This window comes from Penaeus vannamei, chromosome 34 (assembly GCF_042767895.1).
Source record: "Penaeus vannamei isolate JL-2024 chromosome 34, ASM4276789v1, whole genome shotgun sequence".
In the NCBI taxonomy this organism is placed as follows: domain Eukaryota; kingdom Metazoa; phylum Arthropoda; class Malacostraca; order Decapoda; family Penaeidae; genus Penaeus; species Penaeus vannamei.
Genome location: NC_091582.1, coordinates 2,118,030 through 2,134,388, shown reverse-complemented (window position 1 = coordinate 2,134,388; position 16,359 = coordinate 2,118,030). Strand labels below are relative to the sequence as shown.

Below are 16,359 nucleotides of genomic sequence, written 5' to 3'. Positions count from 1 at the left end.
TTTTCGCCACGTGTTACAACCGGGTTAAGTTTTTTCCGTTTTTCCGTCGACGCGAGACTGACACTCCGCTGGGGAGCCTGTGCCAAGCGGACGGCGTGTTAGCCTCACAATCTCACCTCTTCTTTGTCTCTTCTCTCTCTGTCCATCTCGGCATTCGTCTCCTGGATTTCCTTCCGTGTCTCTCTTTCTCTTTCTCTCTCTCGCTCGTCCGCTTTTCCGACGAGCCCGTGGCCAAGAATGTACCCATGTTTACTTTATTGTTAACTTTCTCTTTAACGTTGTGGATGGCCACACCCATACCTCGTTTAGCGTTTCGTGGATCTACAAGTTTACCTTACAAATAACAATTACAAGAGAGGGGGTCAGGGAGGGGGGTCAGGGAGGGGAGGGGCCAGGGAGAAAGGGAGGGAGGGGAGGGCATAAATCTCCAAATATAACACAAAACGGCAACTCTCTCTCCCGCACTGTGAAAGTGACCAATTTACTTTAAATCTTTATGTCTCACTTTTTTCGTGTATCTATCCCTCTATTCATATATTCTATATAAACGTGATTTTTTTCACGGTTCGACTGAATGAATCCGTACCGTCTGGCTCGACCAATCACATCGAGAACCACACTAACGCGAGTCTGCTCCACCAATCCCGAGCTTTTGCAGCCGCGGCGACAGTGGTCACCCCCCAATGTTTTATACTATAAGATAATGCTCCTGAGTTGCGACGACTGGGGGGTGGCCACTGTGCGGAAGGCCTTGAGATGTGGCGATGAAGGGGGATGCACTTACAATCGTCGTTATTACTATCATTGTTTTTTTTTGTTTGTCTGTTTTGTATACTGCACATCAAAATCTTATTATTTTTTTTAATCATTATTAATCGACTTGGAAAATATAGTTTCCTAACTGTTCGAGCGACCAAACACTGACAGAGACAAGGAAGGTGACGGCTTTGGCACCTCGTCACGGACACACAAGGGAGAGGAAAATGTCGGCGAAGCTACGGTAAGAACGGTAATTAACGCGCACGCGCACCGTTGAGTCAGCCCCCGTGGGCAGGGAGGGGGAGGGGAAGGGAGGCGGAGGGGCGGGCATGGGGCAGAAAAGACTGGAAGTGCCCCTAGAGCGACACCTTTCGCCCCTTAACCCTGAAGGGTAAGGGAGCCAAGGCACCCTCTCGGATGGGCGTTTTACCGAGGGCCAAAAAGAGGCGTGGTCAGCGTGCGGAAGGAAGAGTGGGGAAGGACGGGGCTGAGTGACCACGCTTGTTTTGCAAGAAACTGAGTCACACTAACAAAAATAAATCAAGAGTTGTGGGAAGGAAATCAGCTATAGGAAAAGGACTCGTCTGTAGGGACCATCGTGTTCCTCTTCTCGGTACTAAACTGGACCTTAACGCCCACTGCGAGCCAGGCGATGAAGGTCGCGATGAATTATTTTCCCCATTATCTCATTCGTCCATTAGTCCTTTGGAAGACAAGCAGAGACTCACAAAAGGAGGCGGGGGGAGGGGGGGTGACATGGGATGGGGGATGAGGAGGAGGAGACGGGGGGCTTTGCAGGGCCCCTCGTCCCTCCCTCCCCCTCCCCCTGGTTCTGACGGGGGCGAGATGGGCGCCGCAGAGAGAGAAAGAGAGAGAGCGTGTGGGTGAAGGAGACGGTCGCGCCTGCCCTCGGTGCCCTCGGTGCCCTCGGTGCCCTCGGTGCCCTCGGGTCAAGCGCTGGTGGTGTAATGTCTCTCGTAAGGGAGGGCTGGGAGGGGCGGGAGGGGGAGGGAGTAGGGGCGGGGAAGGAAGGGGAGGAACCAGGGGAAAGGGGTGGGGGCTTTAGGGGACTGGGATCTGAGGGGGTGGGGGCGGGGCGATGCTGATACACTAAGCCCTTAAGAATCTAACATAATGGATCCACGGGAAGTATACTCCATGACTACACAATCACAACGTTGGAGTAGAGAACACACGCGGGCGCGGGCGGGCGTGGCGGCGCTGGGACCTCGCGCTCTGAGGCTACAACAGTAAAAATGCAGCTAGGAATCGGCCAGCCCCACCGCGCCCGACCGCCCCACAAACACCACTGTTTGGCTGAGGTATCTTAAAAGTTACGTACTTCATTTTATATGCAGGAACTTTCATTTCGAATTAGGCAAGATTGTTTAAGTAGACATTACTAGAATGTTACACTAGTACTCATAGATAAAATAAGCCACATAGACAGTATTCCAATGATAATACAGAAATCATTCATCTATCTAACCACTACACATAAAAACACTTTCCCGGTGTACCCCGTCCTCTTACAAACTACTGCCAAGATTCACGTTCGCGGCCACGGCTGGCCCCCCACTGTCTTGCCGTCCGGAGCTTCGCATCAAAAGTAATAGAATCTCTTTTTCCTCGTTTTCTTGACATAGTTAGACTTTGTTAACGACACAGCTGACAGATTAAGACCTTAAGAGCGAGACAGAGCGAGAGTGGGGCACCTCGCCGCCGCCCGAGGGTTAGGTTCTGCGTGGGGAGCGCCCTGGCCCGACCGCGCGCCACGCTGCCGCCTCACGCAATGCACTCGCGCCTCCGAGAGCCCGCAGCACCCTGGCGCCTACGCACTGTCCTCCTCGAGTCAGTTCTCGCACTACACTTGCCGTAACGGCGGGCGCCCTGCGGGGCAATGTCCAGGCTCTGCCCGTTTCTGCGACCGAGTGACACGTGGGCGTGGCGGCGCAATGTCCGTGTTCCGCGCGGTCCGCCGAGACGCCTCCTCGCCACACTGATATGATCACGCCTGTTGCTGGCAGCCATGGCTAGGTGAGGCTTGCAAGACCGTGTGATCCGAGGCAGCCAGGCTACCACCGTCACACAGACACACTAACAACAATGACACAGGATCCGCCTCCTGGAGCTCAAAATTCCGTTTCTCGACGCAGCGTCCTCGTGGCGCTGGTCCCCCGCGAGGGAGGGCGGCAATGTTGCTTTCCTGGTGCTACTCCTGGGGTGCCCCGTAGAGCCACAGGTCCCCGCCTCCCAAGGGGTGAAGCATTGCACGAGAGGGGCGGGGCGTGGCAGGGGAGAGCAGGTGCCAGGGGGCTGCCCTGGGAGGCCTCGTAGCCTCGCAAGGAGCCCGGGCACCCACCTACTCTGACTTTGTGGAAGCAGACTCTGGTGGCGATGCTGGAGGGTAGCTGTGAGTGACCAGAGACAAGGGAGACGGCAAAGGGCCCACGGGGGAGAGCGGGGGCTGCCCCAGGCTGGTGAGGGTGAGGGCAGAGGAGATGGGGACAGTGCTGAACACCGAGGTGTTGCTGAGACTCAGCGGCGGGCTCACCATGCCGCTCGTGGGAGGGTTTATTCGCTTCTCTTTCTGGCGTCTGCAAAAGAAAAGAAAGAAACATTATTCCCATCTTCCCGCCACCCCTTGTGCTTTCTAGACTCATCATACAAGCATGTGGGCATGAGTCGTGTGAGATAGCAAGTAGTAAGGTTGAGGTTTGATAGTGTCGAGACCCTTTTGACCTTGGCAACATGTGGAGAAGAGGCCTCCACTGACGTGCGCTACACTCGACCGCTCACACTATCAAAGGGCAATCCTTCAAGAGAACCAGAAACGAAGGTACGTACTTACCTGTTACAGAACCAGACCCTGACAACCTCCTTCTCCATCGAGAGGTTGTCAGCCAGCATGGCAATTTCCTCCGAGGTCGGCTTGGGGTTCTGGAGGAAAGCCCGCTCGAGCGCCACTCTCACGCTCGTCTCGATCGAGGTCCTCTTCTTCCGACGGCGGCCCACGTTGTCGGGCGAGGTGAGGGGGTTGCTCAGCGTGGTGGGGTCCGTCACCGTCTTGTCCGCGTCCTCCAGCCACTTCTGCAGCAGCGGCTTCAGCTTGCACATGTTCTTGAAGGAGAGGTTGAGGGCCTCGAAGCGACTGATGGTGGTTTGCGAGAAGTCGTTGCCGTAGAGCTTGCCCATGGCCAAACCCACGTCGCCCTGTGTGAAGCCCAGCTTGATGCGCCGCTGCTTGAACGTCTTGGCGAACTGCTCCAGCTCCTCGAGGTCCGTGGGCTCCTCCGGGGGCGGCTCCCAGTGGCGCGGGGGAGGCGGGGAGTGAGGTAAGACAGGGGGGCGTGGCATGTGGCCGTGCGGGGTGAGGTGGGGCGCCATGGGGGAGCCTGAGACGTGGGGGGGCTCCAGGGGCGGGGGCCGAAGAGGGGGCTCACGCATTTCGCGGAGCTCCCGCAGGTCCCGCAGGTCCCGCATGTCCCGGATATCTCGCAAATCACGCAGGTCGCGGACGTCGCGGGGGACATGCTGCTGCTGGGGGGGCTGCTGCTGGTGCTGCTGCTGCTGGTGTTGTTGGTGGGCCTTCTGCAGCTGCTGCAACTGCTGGGCAGCCTGGGCCACGGCATGCTGCACGTTGCGCACTTGCGCGGTCTGGGAGGGCGCCTGCGAGACGGGGGGCTGGAGGCCCTGCAGCCCCGCCAGACCGGGAGAGGCCAAAAGACCCTGCTGCAGGAGGTTTTGTAAATACTGCAGCTGCTGCAAGAGAGGAAGAGACAGTCAGTCAAGTGCAGAGGAATTATATGGTGACTTTTAATTACCACGACCAAGTATACACAACGCAGGTGAACTCCGGTCATCTCACCTGGCTCTGAAGGAACAGCTGAGCCTGAGGAGGCAACTGAGAGGCTGCACCTGACTGGGAGAACAGCATAAACTGCTGAAGCTGTTGCTGAATCTGCTGTTGTTGCTGGGACAGAGTTTGTTGCAAAGCCTGCAAGGAAAGATATGCATTATATTTCAGTCTCGGAAATAGAAAATTACATTCCATTTGAAAGCGACACGAACATCAAGTCCACAAGACAAAGCAAATACACGCAAAGTAATAATAAACAGTTGATTTCCATCACTTATTCATGGCAGTTCCACTCCCGCCGCCGAGAGGCGAGGGGCGGCAGCCACTCACCTGAAGCTCCTGCGGGTTGAGAGAGCCCAGGCTGGGCAGAGGGGACGACACCGGCAGCTGGTTGGCCGCCGCTGCCGCCGCCGCAAGTTGGTTCTGCATGAGGATTCCTGGCCCCTGAGCTCCCAGGGCCACCAGCTGGAATCGGAAGGAGAGGTCAGTAACTCGGCTGAAGCTTCACTCTTACGTTTGTCGCCGCGATGCTGCTGCTGTCGCTGGCGGACTATGAATGGGACGGCGGCAACAGGAATAGCAATTACCAAGAGAAAAACGTGAAAAACTGCTGACTGACCTGGTTGAGGGAGAGCGAGCCGGCCTGCAGGGCAGCGAGGGCGGCCTGCACGGAGTGGGCGGGCCCGGGCGCCGAGGTGGGGGAGGATGCGCTGCTGATGGGTGTGTGGGCGGCGGATGTGGGCGTGGGCGAGGGTGAAGGATGGGGCGGTGGGACATGAGGGGGGACGACCATGGGCGGCGGTGACGGGGTGGGCGTGCGGCCGCCGCCGCCGTTGCTGGAGCGGCTGGTCAGGTCCCTTGCCTGTGGGGGGAGGGGAGGGGGGGGTTAGTGCTTTCGTCGGTGATCGTCTTGTCATTTTATGATTCGGTTTCAAAACTGTTCTACACGAGGCGAAGCAAAGCAAATATAGTCACGATATTCTGTCTCCCATGCATTCTTGGGTGCTTGAATGTGTGTGTGTGTGTGTGTGTGTGTGTGTGTGTGTGTGTGTGTGTGTGTGTGTGTGTGTGTGTGTGTGTGTGTGTGCATGTGTGTGTGCGTGCGTGCGTGTTCGCGCGCGTGTCACTCACCAGATTGATGACGGGATGGAAGTGCCGGGGCGTGGGGACGAGCTGCATCTGGGCGTGCCCCTGGAGGCCGACGGGCGTGGGCGAGCGCGGCCGGTTGGGCGGCGGGTGGATCTCGGATGCTGGCGGCGTGCCGTCCATGGAGTCGTCGAGGGCGTGGTCGTGGGCGCCGTCGCTGCCGCAGTCGCTCACCACGTCGTCCCGCTCGCAACCATTCACGGCGCCATCTGCAAGGCGAGGGACGGGACGTCAGCGGGGCGAGGAGGGCGGGGGAGAGACGAGGGAAAGGAGGGAGAGACAAGGAGAAGAGAGAGAGAGAAGGAGAAGAGAGAGAGAGAAGGAGAAGAGAGAGAGAGAAGGAGAAGAGAGAGAGAGAAGGAGAGGGAGAGGGAGAGAGAGAGAGGGAGAGGGAGAGAGGAGAGAGAGAGAGAGAGAGAGAGAGAGAGAGAGAGAGAGAGAGAGAGAGAGAGAGAGAGAGAGAGAGAGAGAGAGAGAGAGAGAGAGAGAGAGAGGGAGGGGAGGGAGGGAGGAAGGGGGATGGGGAAGTACCAAGAAAGAATTAGGAAAGAAGGAGAGTGAAAAGACAGAGAGAGAGAGGGAAGATCAGAGAGAGAGAGAGAGAAGGAAGAAAGGTAAGAAAAAAGGAGAAAAAAGAGTGAGATAATGGAAGTGGGGGAGACCAATTAGGAGAAAGGGGGGGGGGGGGGGAGTAAGGAGGAGAAAGAAAGAGAGTGGGTAAGAATAGGAGAGGGGGAGAGAGTAGGATAGCGAGAGAACAAGAAGAGGGGAAATCGACAACCCGGGAGCTGATCCTAAGGCGGAGGAAGGCGTGAAATGCCTGCGGGACTCAGCTCGGGCATGTCCAGGCGGGGAGCGGGCAGGTGCGAATTGCCGCAACGCAGCCAAACTCCTCCACCTTGAACGAGTATTCAAATCGCGGATCTAAATTTAGCAACATTAACAAAAGATTATCTCGGGCGGGATCGCAGTGACAGGAGGGATGCCACAACACTTCCATTCTCCCCCCCTCCCCCTCCCCCCCTCCCCCCTCCCCCTCCCTCTCTTCTGTCTTGCCCCTCCCCCCCTCCCCCTCCCCTCTCTTCTGTCTTGCCCCCTCTCCCCCCCCCCTCTCTCTCTCTCCTCCCCCCTCTCCTGAAACCACAAATATGCTACTCCTTTCCCTGTCATAGTTAACTCTCTCTCTCTCTCTCCCCGTCTTCTGTTCCTCCCCCCCCCCTCTCTCTCTCTCTCTCTCTCTCTCTCTCTCTCTCTCTCTCTCTCTCTCTCTCTCTCTCTCTCTCTCTCTCTCTCTCTCTCTCTCTCTCTCTCTCTCCACTTTCCTTTCCCTCCTCTCCCTCTTTTCTATTTTCGTTCCTTCCTTCCACACACTATCTTTCTTCTGCCTTCCCTCCATCCCCCCCCCCCCCAGCTGAGGGACGGGACGAAGCTCTAATTAAAACAACCGATCAAAAGGTCAGTCGAACGAACGCGCGGGCGGGGAAGGTCGAGCCCGCCCCTCAGCCGCCGTGGGATTTCCGACCTTACGCGGCGGAGGTCCGGTGGATTAGCACTGTACCCGCCCGCCCCGTCCGGCGTCTTCGTCGGCGTTACGATCATTTCGGCGAGAGAAAAGTTGCCGGCGGAATTACCTGGCTAAACGGGGCCCCGCGTTATGGCCCCGCGTTTGATGGGTCAATCTGGGGATACGCGTGTGTGTGTGTGTGTGTGTGTGTGTGTGTGTGTGTGTGTGTGTGTGTGTGTGTGTGTGTGTGTGTGTGTGTGTGTGTGTGTGTGTGTGTGTGTGTGTGTGTGTGTGTGTGTGTGTGTGTGTGTGTGTGCGTGTGTGTGCGTGTGCGTGTGTGTGTGTGTGTGTGTGTGTGTGTGTGTGTGTGTGTGTGCGTGTGTCCATTTTAAGCATTCATTCCCATCTACACTTCCTCCCCTTTCCCCCTAACCTTTCGCACGCCTTCACTATTCCATTACATTTCACTTTTTACACCTGTTTTTTTCCTTCTTCTTCTTCTTCTTCTCTCCCCCCCACCCTACTTCCTCATCAATATCCTCATATCCAATCGTCCCCCCATATACCTCGCCTCCTTATCCTTTTCCTTTTCCCTGCCCTTCTCCCCCACTTCCCCTCCCCCTTTTTCTACCCTGCCCCTCCCCCCCCTCCTCCCCTCCATCCCTCCCCCTTTTCTACCCTTCCCCCTCCCCTTCCGTACACCCCCCCCCCCCGGGATGCCACACAACAAGCCCATCACAATGCGTAACGAAAAAGTCACAGCTGAAAAAAAAAGTTATAATTGGATAGGAATCGAACTGATGAGTTTAGGGAGACGGGCCGGCAGGGGGGGGAGGGGTGGGGGGGGGGGAGGTGGAAGAGAGAAGGGGGAGAGGGAAGAGGGAGGTGGAAATGGGGGAGGAAGAGGGGAGGGATGGGAGAGAGGAGGTGAGAGAGGAGGGAGAGGGGGAAGAGGGGAGAGGGGGATGGAAATGGGAGAGTATGGAAGAGGGAGACAAGGGGGAGGGGAGATGAGAGAGGAAGAATTGAAAAGGAACAGAGAGAGAGAGAGAGAGAGAGAGAGAGAGAGAGAGAGAGAGAGAGAGAGAGAGAGAGAGAGAGAGAGAGAGAGAGAGAGAGAGAGAGAGAGAGAGAGAGATGAACAGAGGAACAGGGAGAGAGGAGAAAGCTTTTGGGAGGGTGAGGTCACGTGACGCGGCTCACGAGTCCGTCTTGGCACGTGACTCACGGTCGGGAAGGCCTGCTGTTGTCCTTTGATGTGCAAGTCCGCCAGGTCACCCCCCCCCCCCCCGTCGCGAGGATCTCAGAGAGGCCAGAATGTGCGTGTGAGCGTGTGGGATACATGAGCTCGTGGCCGAGTGTGTGTGTGTATGTGTATTTGTATGCACAGTGTGTGGTGTGTGGTGTGGTGTGTGTGTGTGTGTGTGTGTGTGTGTGTGTGTGTGTGTGTGTGTGTGTGTGTGTGTGTGTGTGTGTGTGTGTGTGTGTGTGTGTGTGTGTGTGTGTGTGTGTGTGTGTGTGTGTGTGTGTGTGTGTGTGTTTGTATATGTGTGTGTATGTGTGTGTGTGTGTTTGTGTGTGTGTGTGTGTGCGTGCGTGCGTGCGTGCGTGCGTGTGCGTGTGTGTGTGTGTGTATGTGTGTGTGTGTGTGTGTGTGTGTGTGTGTGTGTGTGTGTGTGTGTGTGTGTGTGTGTGTGTGTGTGTGTGTGTGTGTGTGTGTGTGTGTGTGTGTGTGTGTGTGTGTGTGTGTGTGTGTGTGTGTTTAATTGAGCAATTAAGTGCGTACATACGTGAGCGTGTCTCTCGGACCGAGAGCACGCACATGTCGTGTGCAATCAGTGCCTGCATATTAATGTCAACACATGCACACGCAACGGCCGGCCGGGAGCCTGCCCGCACTCAAGGAAAGCTACTCCGCACCGCCTCATAAATTTACATACAGACATGCAAGGCGGCTCGATTTGCGAAACGATTGACCTTTCACGAATAATGTTAATTGGTCGGGTCTCCTGATTGTCTGCGGTCAAGCGTGCGTGAGCGTGGCCGTCAACCCTTCTCCGAGGGGAAAGTTGTTCCCTCCCCTCCCCCCTCCCCTCCCCTCCCCTCCCTGTTCCACACCCCTGCACCCCCTCTCTCCCCCTCGCCCCCATCCCTCTCCTCTCCTAGCCCGGACCCCCTGCCCCCACCCCCTCCCGACCCCCCCCCATCCGCTTCTCGTTCCTTCCTCGTTTACCCCCCCCCCTCCCGCCCCCACCTTCACTCACTCCCACGCCCACCTCGCGACGCAAAGCAAAGATAAAACGAGCTTTCTTGAGACGGGAAAAAAACGCACCGATGGACTACAATGGAAAGAATGTTTATCATGATTAATATGAAGAAAAAACAACAACAAAGGAAAGGGAAAATGTTACAAGCATGGACACTTATTCCGAACTGAACTCCTCTTCCCTTGTCTTCCCCTTAACCCCTTTCTCCTTCCCCTTCCCCCTTAACCCCTTTCTCCTTCCCCTTAACCCCTTCCCACTTAACCCCTTTCTCCTTCCCCTTCCCCCTTAACCCCTTTCTCCTTCCCCTTCCCCTTAACCCCTTTCTCCTTCCCCTTCCCCCTTAACCCCTTTCTCCTTCCCCTTCCCCCTTAACATCTTTCTCCTTCCCCTTCCCCCTTAACCCCTTTCTCCTTCCCCATAAACCCCTTGTCCCTTCCCCTTCCCCCTTAACTCCTTTCTCCACTTCCCCTTCCCCCTTAACCCCTTTCTCCCTTCCCCTTAAACCCCTTTCTCCTTCTCCCTTCTCCCCTAAACCCCCTTTGCCCCTTCCCCCTCCCCCTTCTCCCCCTTAACCCCTTGTCCCTTCCCCTTCCCCTCTCTTCTCCTTAACCCCCTTGTCCCTTCCCCTTAACCCCCCCCCCCCCCCGAGATCGCAGGGCGCAATCGCAGCCAGCGCCAGGGCCATAAACCGCAGCCATCGGGAAGGGAAAGTGATACCGTTAATCAGTCTTTGCATACATAATGAGGGAGTGGGACCGGCAGGGTAGGTGTGTGAGTGTGCAACAGGTCCCCCTCCCTCCCTCAATATCATCCTTCCTCCCCTCCCTCCCTCCCTCCCTCCTTCGTATACTTCCTAACCCTCTCCCTTCTCCCCCTCCTCCTTCTTATACTTCCTCCCTCTCTTGCACCCCTCTCTCTCCTCTCCTCCTTTTCTTATACTTCACTCCCTCTCCCTCCTGCAACCCCTCCCTCCCTTCCCTCCTCCTCCCTCTCATAATTTCTCCCCTTCCCTCCTCCTGTACCCCTCCCTCCCTCCTCCCTCTCACACTTCCTCCCTCTCCCTCTCTTGCACCTCTCCTCCCTCTCTCCTCCCATCCTCCCTCTCCACACTTCCTCCTCCTTCCTGCAACCCCCTCCCTCCTTCCTCCCTCCCCTCTCCTACTTCCTTCCCTCCTCCTTCCTCCCCATCCCCTCCCTCTCCCTCCCTTCCCTCCTTCCCCTCCTCCCTCTCCCTCCTGCACCCCCCTCCTTCTCTCTCTCCGCTCCCCCTCCCTCTCTCCTCCAACCCCATCCCCCTTCCCCCATCCTCCCTACTCCTCACTCCCTCTCCCCCTCCTGCCCCTTTAGCCTCCTCCTTCCCCTCCTTCCCCTCCTCCCTCTCCCCCCTCCTTCCCCCTTCCCCTCCTCCCTCCTTCCCCTCCTTCCCCTCCCCCCTCGGATGTGCGTGACCCTCCCTGCATTCTGTCCGCCTCAGTGCCCCTGCTCGGCGGGGCTCTGACGCTTGTTTCGTGTCTGTTGTGATCCACTTCTATTTTAAAGCTTTTAATGCCTCTCGCCGTCTCTGTTTACTTGTTTCTTTATCGTCGTTTTGTCTTTGTCGCCCGGGTGGACGGCGGGGGGAGGGGGGGGAGGGCAGGTCTTGCATTACCTTATTTAAAAATTTTCCTACTTTCTTTATTCTCTTTCTTTGTTATTTTCTTCTTCTACTACTACTTCTTCTTCTTTCTCCTCCCTCTCCTCTTCCTCCTCCTTCTCCCCCTCCTCTTCCTCCTTCTCCTCCTCCTCCTCTACGCTCTCTCTTTTCCCAGCTCAATCCTTTCTCTTCCTTCTGCAGATGGCACGGGTAGGGCAGAGAGGAGGGAGGGGGAGGGGGAGGGGGAGGGAGGACGGTTGAAGAGGAATGGGGTTCGGTTAAAGGGGGAAGAGGATACAAGATTGGATGGAAGAGGGGAAGAGGTGGAAGAAGAAGGAGAAGAGGGAAGAGGAGAAAGGGGAAGAGGGGGAAGAGGAAGGTGAAGGGGGAAAAGGAGGAAGAGGAAGGAGAAGAGGGAAGAGGAGAAGTGGGAAGAGGAGGAAGAAGAAGAAGGGGCAAGAGGAAGAGGAAAAGGCGAAAGAGGAAGGTGAAGGGAGGAAAGAGCAGCATTGAAAAGAGGAGAAGGGGAAAGGGGAACGAAAAGCAGGAGGTGATGGGGGGTGGGGGAGAAGGAAGAAAGAAGTGGAGGGAGGAGGAAGGGGGGGGGGGTCGGCATGCGGCCCAGCACGACCTGCCTCGTTTAATTACACGAGTTAGGCAAGCGTGCTTAGCGAGGTGTGCGGCACTCGAGTCACGTGACCCGCCCGCCCGCCCCCGCCCGGTGACGCAACGGGAGCAGGATAACGGGCGGAGTGTGCCAGGCGAGCCACACGGAGCTCACACGCCACGCCGAGCTCACCCTGAAGCCAGCGCCGGTCATGCCAAGCCCGGCGTGAGGAGGGCCGCCCGCGAGCAAGGAACCACAACGCGAAAACAGATCCCCACGCCCACGCACCTCATTCCGGCTCCGATACAGGGCGATAAACCCAATCGACACAACGCCCAGAGTAGCGCCCGCAGTGTCACCGAAGACATCAAGAGCGCGGGCGTGTGCGGGCGTGCAATAAAGAGCGCGCCCTGATGGCCAGAATCTGCTCCCTTAAACATTAATTCTCGGCAACTCCTATCGCGGCCCGATGCCTCCCCCCCCCCCTCCCTCCCTCCCTCTGCTCCTGTTCTTATATTCCTCAAACTACTTTTTTGCGCTTCTTCTTCTTCCTCCTCCTCCTCCTCTTCTTCTTCTTCTTCTTCTTTTTCTTCCTCCTCGTCCCCCTCCTCCTCCTCCTCCTCTTCTTCTTCCTCCTCCTCCTCCTCGTCTTCTCCCTCCTCCTCCTCTTCTTCTTCTTCCTCCTCCTCCTCTTCTTCTTTTTCTTCTTCCTCCTCCTCCTCCTCTTATTCTTCCTCCTCCTCCTCCTCCTCTTTCTCCTCGCCCCCCTCCTCCTCCTCCTCCTCCTCCTCCTCTTCTTCTTCTTCTTCTTCTTCCTCCTCCTCCCCTCCCTCCTTTCCAGCAATTCATTTCCTCACTCTGCTGCCTCTACCCGTCGGACTTTGGAAAAAAGCGAGAGGGGAAAAAGACAAAGAAAAAGGAGAAAGACAGAGGCTAGAGAAGCTGAGAGAGAGAGAAAGCGAAGAGGGGAAAAAGACAAAGAAAAAGGAGGAAGACAGAGGCGAGAGAAGCTGAGAGAGAGAAAGCGAAGAGGGGAAAAAGACAAAGAAAAAGGAGGAAGACAGAGGAGAGAGAAGCTGAGAGAGAGAAAGCGAAGAGGGGAAAAAGACAAAGAAAAAGGAGGAAGACAGAGGCTAGAGAAGGTGAGAGAGAGAAAGCGAAGAGGGGAAAAAGACAAAGAAAAAGGAGGAAGACAGAGGCTAGAGAAGTTGAGAGAGAGAGAAAGCGAAGAGGGAAAAAAGACAAAGAAAAAGGAGGAAGACAGAGGCTAGAGAAGCTGAGAGAGAAAAAGCGAGAGAAAAAAGCGAGAGAAAAAGAGGAGGCACAAAGAGCCGGAGCCATCAAGGTACACCATCCCTCAACGACGCCGAGGAAACATGGCTCTTGCCCACATCCTCCCCCCCCCCCTCCGTCCCTCCTCTCCTCTTCCCTCCCTCCCTCCCTCCTTTGCTCTTCCCTCCCTCTCCTCCTTTCCTTGCATTTCCTCTCCTCTCTTCTCTCCTCTTCCTCCTATCCTTCCCTCCCTCCTTCTCTCCCTCTTTCCAGCTCTTTCTCTCTCTTTTCTTTCCCTCCCTCCCTCCCTCCCTCTCCCCTCTTTCCCTCTTTCCCTCCTTCCCTCCCTCCCTCCCTCCCTCCCTCCTTCCCTCCCTCCCTCCCTCCCCCAGCCCCCAGAGCCTTTATCACTTGACCAGTGATGACCTCATCTTGCCTTATCCGGGCTGTGGGTGGCCAGGTTATTGCAGGTCAAGATTTCAATTTGGTGTTATCGCCGGAGGGCAGAACGACCCAGAAATGGCGGGGGAATGAGGTAGGAATGACTGTGAAATGACACGTGCTGGTGAAAGGAGGCGTAGGTCAGACGGAAGGGGAGGAGGAAGAAAAGGAGGAGGAGAGAGGAAGGAAGGAATAGGAGGGAGGAGGAGGAGGAGGAGGGAGGAAAGGAGGGGGCAGGGGGAGGAGGAAAGGAGGGGGCAGGGAGGAGGAGGAGGAGGGAGGGAGGGAGGAGGAGGAGGAGGAGGAGGAGGAGGAGGAGGAGGAGGAGGAGGAGGAAGAAGAAGAAGAAGAAGAAGAAGAAGAAGAAGAAGAAGAAGAAGAAGAAGAAGAAGGGGGAAGAGAGAACCGAAGAAGAAGAAGAAGAAGAAGAAGGGGGGAAGGGGAGGAGGAGGAGGAAGAAAAAGAAGAGGAGAAGGGAGAAGATGATTATGAAGAAAACGAGACCGAAGAAGAAGAACAAGGAAATAAAACAACAGAGAGAAAGCGAGAGACACAAAGACCGCGAACGAGTACAGGAGAAAGAGAGTGAGCAAGGGAGACGAAAGACAGATGGGCAGAGAGAGAAAACAAACTGGAAAACCTTAGGGCGAATCCAGACGAAAAGGGAGAAACGAGAGAAAGGAAGAGAAACGAAAGGGAAGAAACGACAATCAAAAAGAGGATATTGCAAAATCGTCCCCAACATCATTCTCTTCCCCTCCCCTTTCCCTTTCTCTTATATTCTCTCTCTCCGCGTCTCTCCCTCTCTTTCCCTCTTTCTCTAAGTCACTCTCCATTAACCAGCAAAGTTTCCTGATAATGCAAGTCATGGCATTTTAACGTAAGGCGCCGTCCTTCACCGAGCACGACCTCCTCTCCCCTTCACCCTCCCTCCCTCCCTCCCTCCGTCCCTCCCCATGTCGCCTCCCCCACCCTCTACCATCTCCCACCCTCCCACCGCCATACCTCCTCCGCCATGTCCCCTCCCCTCCTTTCCTCTACCCCCCTCTCCCTTCCTCCTCATCCCTCCGCCATGTCCCCTCCCCCCTCCCTCTACCCCTCCCACACCTTCCTCTCCCCGCCATACCCCCTCCCATCCCTCCGCCATGTGCCCTCCTACCCTCTACTCCCTCTACCCCCCTTCCTCCTCCCCCCCGGCATGAACCCCTCCCTCTCCCTCTACCCCTCCCCGCCAGCTACCCCTCTCCCCATCCCTCCGCCCCATGTCCCCTCCCCCTCCCTCTACCCCTCCCCCTTCCTCCCCCCGCTATACCCCCCTCCCCCACCGCAGCACCGGAAGCGGCAGCAGCAGCAGCACCGTGGACATCGCAGCATAGATAGGAGGAGGTCATACCGGAAGCTCCCTTATCGCGACCTCGGGGGGGGGGCGCACTCCTGGACGAATGAGGATGATGAGGGAGTGGGGAGTGGAGTGAAGGAGAGGGAAGAAAGAGGGAACAGAGGCATAATCGGGAATAAGGGAATACAGCGGTCCTTCGATTCGTCTCCTTCGACGTGTGCAAGGATCCCCCACGAAGATTTCATAACCTGTCATGTGTGTGTGTGTGTGTGTGTGTGTGTGTGTGTGTGTGTGTGTGTGTGTGTGTGTGTGTGTGTGTGTGTGTGTGTGTGTGTGTGTGTGTGTGTGTGTGTGCGCGCGCGTGTGTGTGTCACTGCCGAGGACGTGTCTCCGCGCGCGCTGACACGCCGACACGCCGGCAATGTTGCCAAGGTGTCAGAGATAGGCCTACCATCGCCCTAATCCTCCCCCCCCCCCCGCTCCTCGCAGACTCGCCCCCCCCCTGCAGCCAGGGTCATCACACGGTCTCTAATCATTCAATTTGTATGCATTTTTTTTTCGAGATCGCTATCTGAGCACGTGTCGCTGACGTGTGCACAAACACAAACTTATACATATGTACACGTTCGTATACATACAAATACGGCACAGGCAAACTGACAAGCAATAAATAAAAGAAAAAAAAAATCCTCCTCCACCCACCCTCTTCCCTCCTCACTATCCTTTCTTCCTACTCCACCACCTCCGCTTCCACTTCCTCTCTTCCACCGACTTCTCCATCCTCTCGTCCTCCACTCCCTCCTTTTCCAAGTCCCTTACTCTTCCTTTTCACTCTTTCCTCCTTTCCCGAAGTCGCCTCCGTCCTCATCTTATCTTTACCGAATCTACTTTATCGTCCTTCCTACTCCTTCCTACTTATCCCCCACTCCCTTACTCCTCCTTCCTTACATCATCTCCATTCCTCCTCCTTCCTTACCTCATCTCCCTCCCTCCTCCCTCCTTCCTTACCTCATCTCCCTCCCTCCTCACTCCTTCCTTACCTCATCTCCCTCCTTCCTTACCTCATCCCCTCCCTCCTCCTTCCCTTCCTCCCTCCCTTCCTTCTTTTACCTTCCATCCCTCTCCCTCCTCCTCCTCCTCCCTTCCTTAAATCATCTCCCTTCTCCTCCCCCTTCCTTCCTTACCTCATCCCTCCTCCTCCTCCTTCCTTCCTAAAATCATCTCCCTTCTCCCCCCCTTCCTTCTTTACCTCATCCCCTCCCTCCTCCTCCTCCTCCCCTTCTTCACCTCACCCTCATTCTGGACACATTACCTTCTCCCTTCTCCCCTCCTGAAGGATGCTCTCCCCTCGCCATTCGCCACCGCCTGGGGGCCTGTTCGTCTGACCACACACCCCTCGCCGCATGCATATATCATCATACATTGCTGCTTTCTCCCTATTCTAATAACTTCCCTCTTCTGCATTTTTTTTGAGTTTGCTTAGAAGTCTCGTTTGTAGGAGATGAGAGAAAAAGTTACTTGAAGTTACGTTT

The 16,359-nt window shown here is 56.2% G+C and overlaps 1 protein-coding gene across 4 annotated transcripts in view; it reads right to left on the bottom strand.

The window, feature by feature from the left end:
- Positions 1-875: 875 nt before the first annotated feature.
- LOC113816211 (uncharacterized) overlaps positions 876-16,359 on the bottom strand; it is a 375,861-nt gene continuing 360,377 nt past the window's right edge. For 2 of the 4 annotated variants that reach the window (XM_070145474.1, XM_070145476.1), the window contains 6 exons: positions 5,750-5,973; positions 5,238-5,480; positions 4,949-5,083; positions 4,628-4,756; positions 3,611-4,521; positions 876-3,356 (listed from right to left, as the gene is read on the bottom strand). In XM_070145474.1, the coding sequence (XP_070001575.1) occupies positions 3,122-3,356; positions 3,611-4,521; positions 4,628-4,756; positions 4,949-5,083; positions 5,238-5,480; positions 5,750-5,973 (1,877 nt within the window). In that variant the 3' untranslated portion in view covers positions 876-3,121. Of the gene's footprint in view, positions 3,357-3,606; positions 4,522-4,627; positions 4,757-4,948; positions 5,084-5,237; positions 5,481-5,749; positions 5,974-16,359 lie in introns of all 4 variants that reach the window. The other 2 variants (XM_070145475.1, XM_070145477.1) reach the window with 2 other exon arrangements.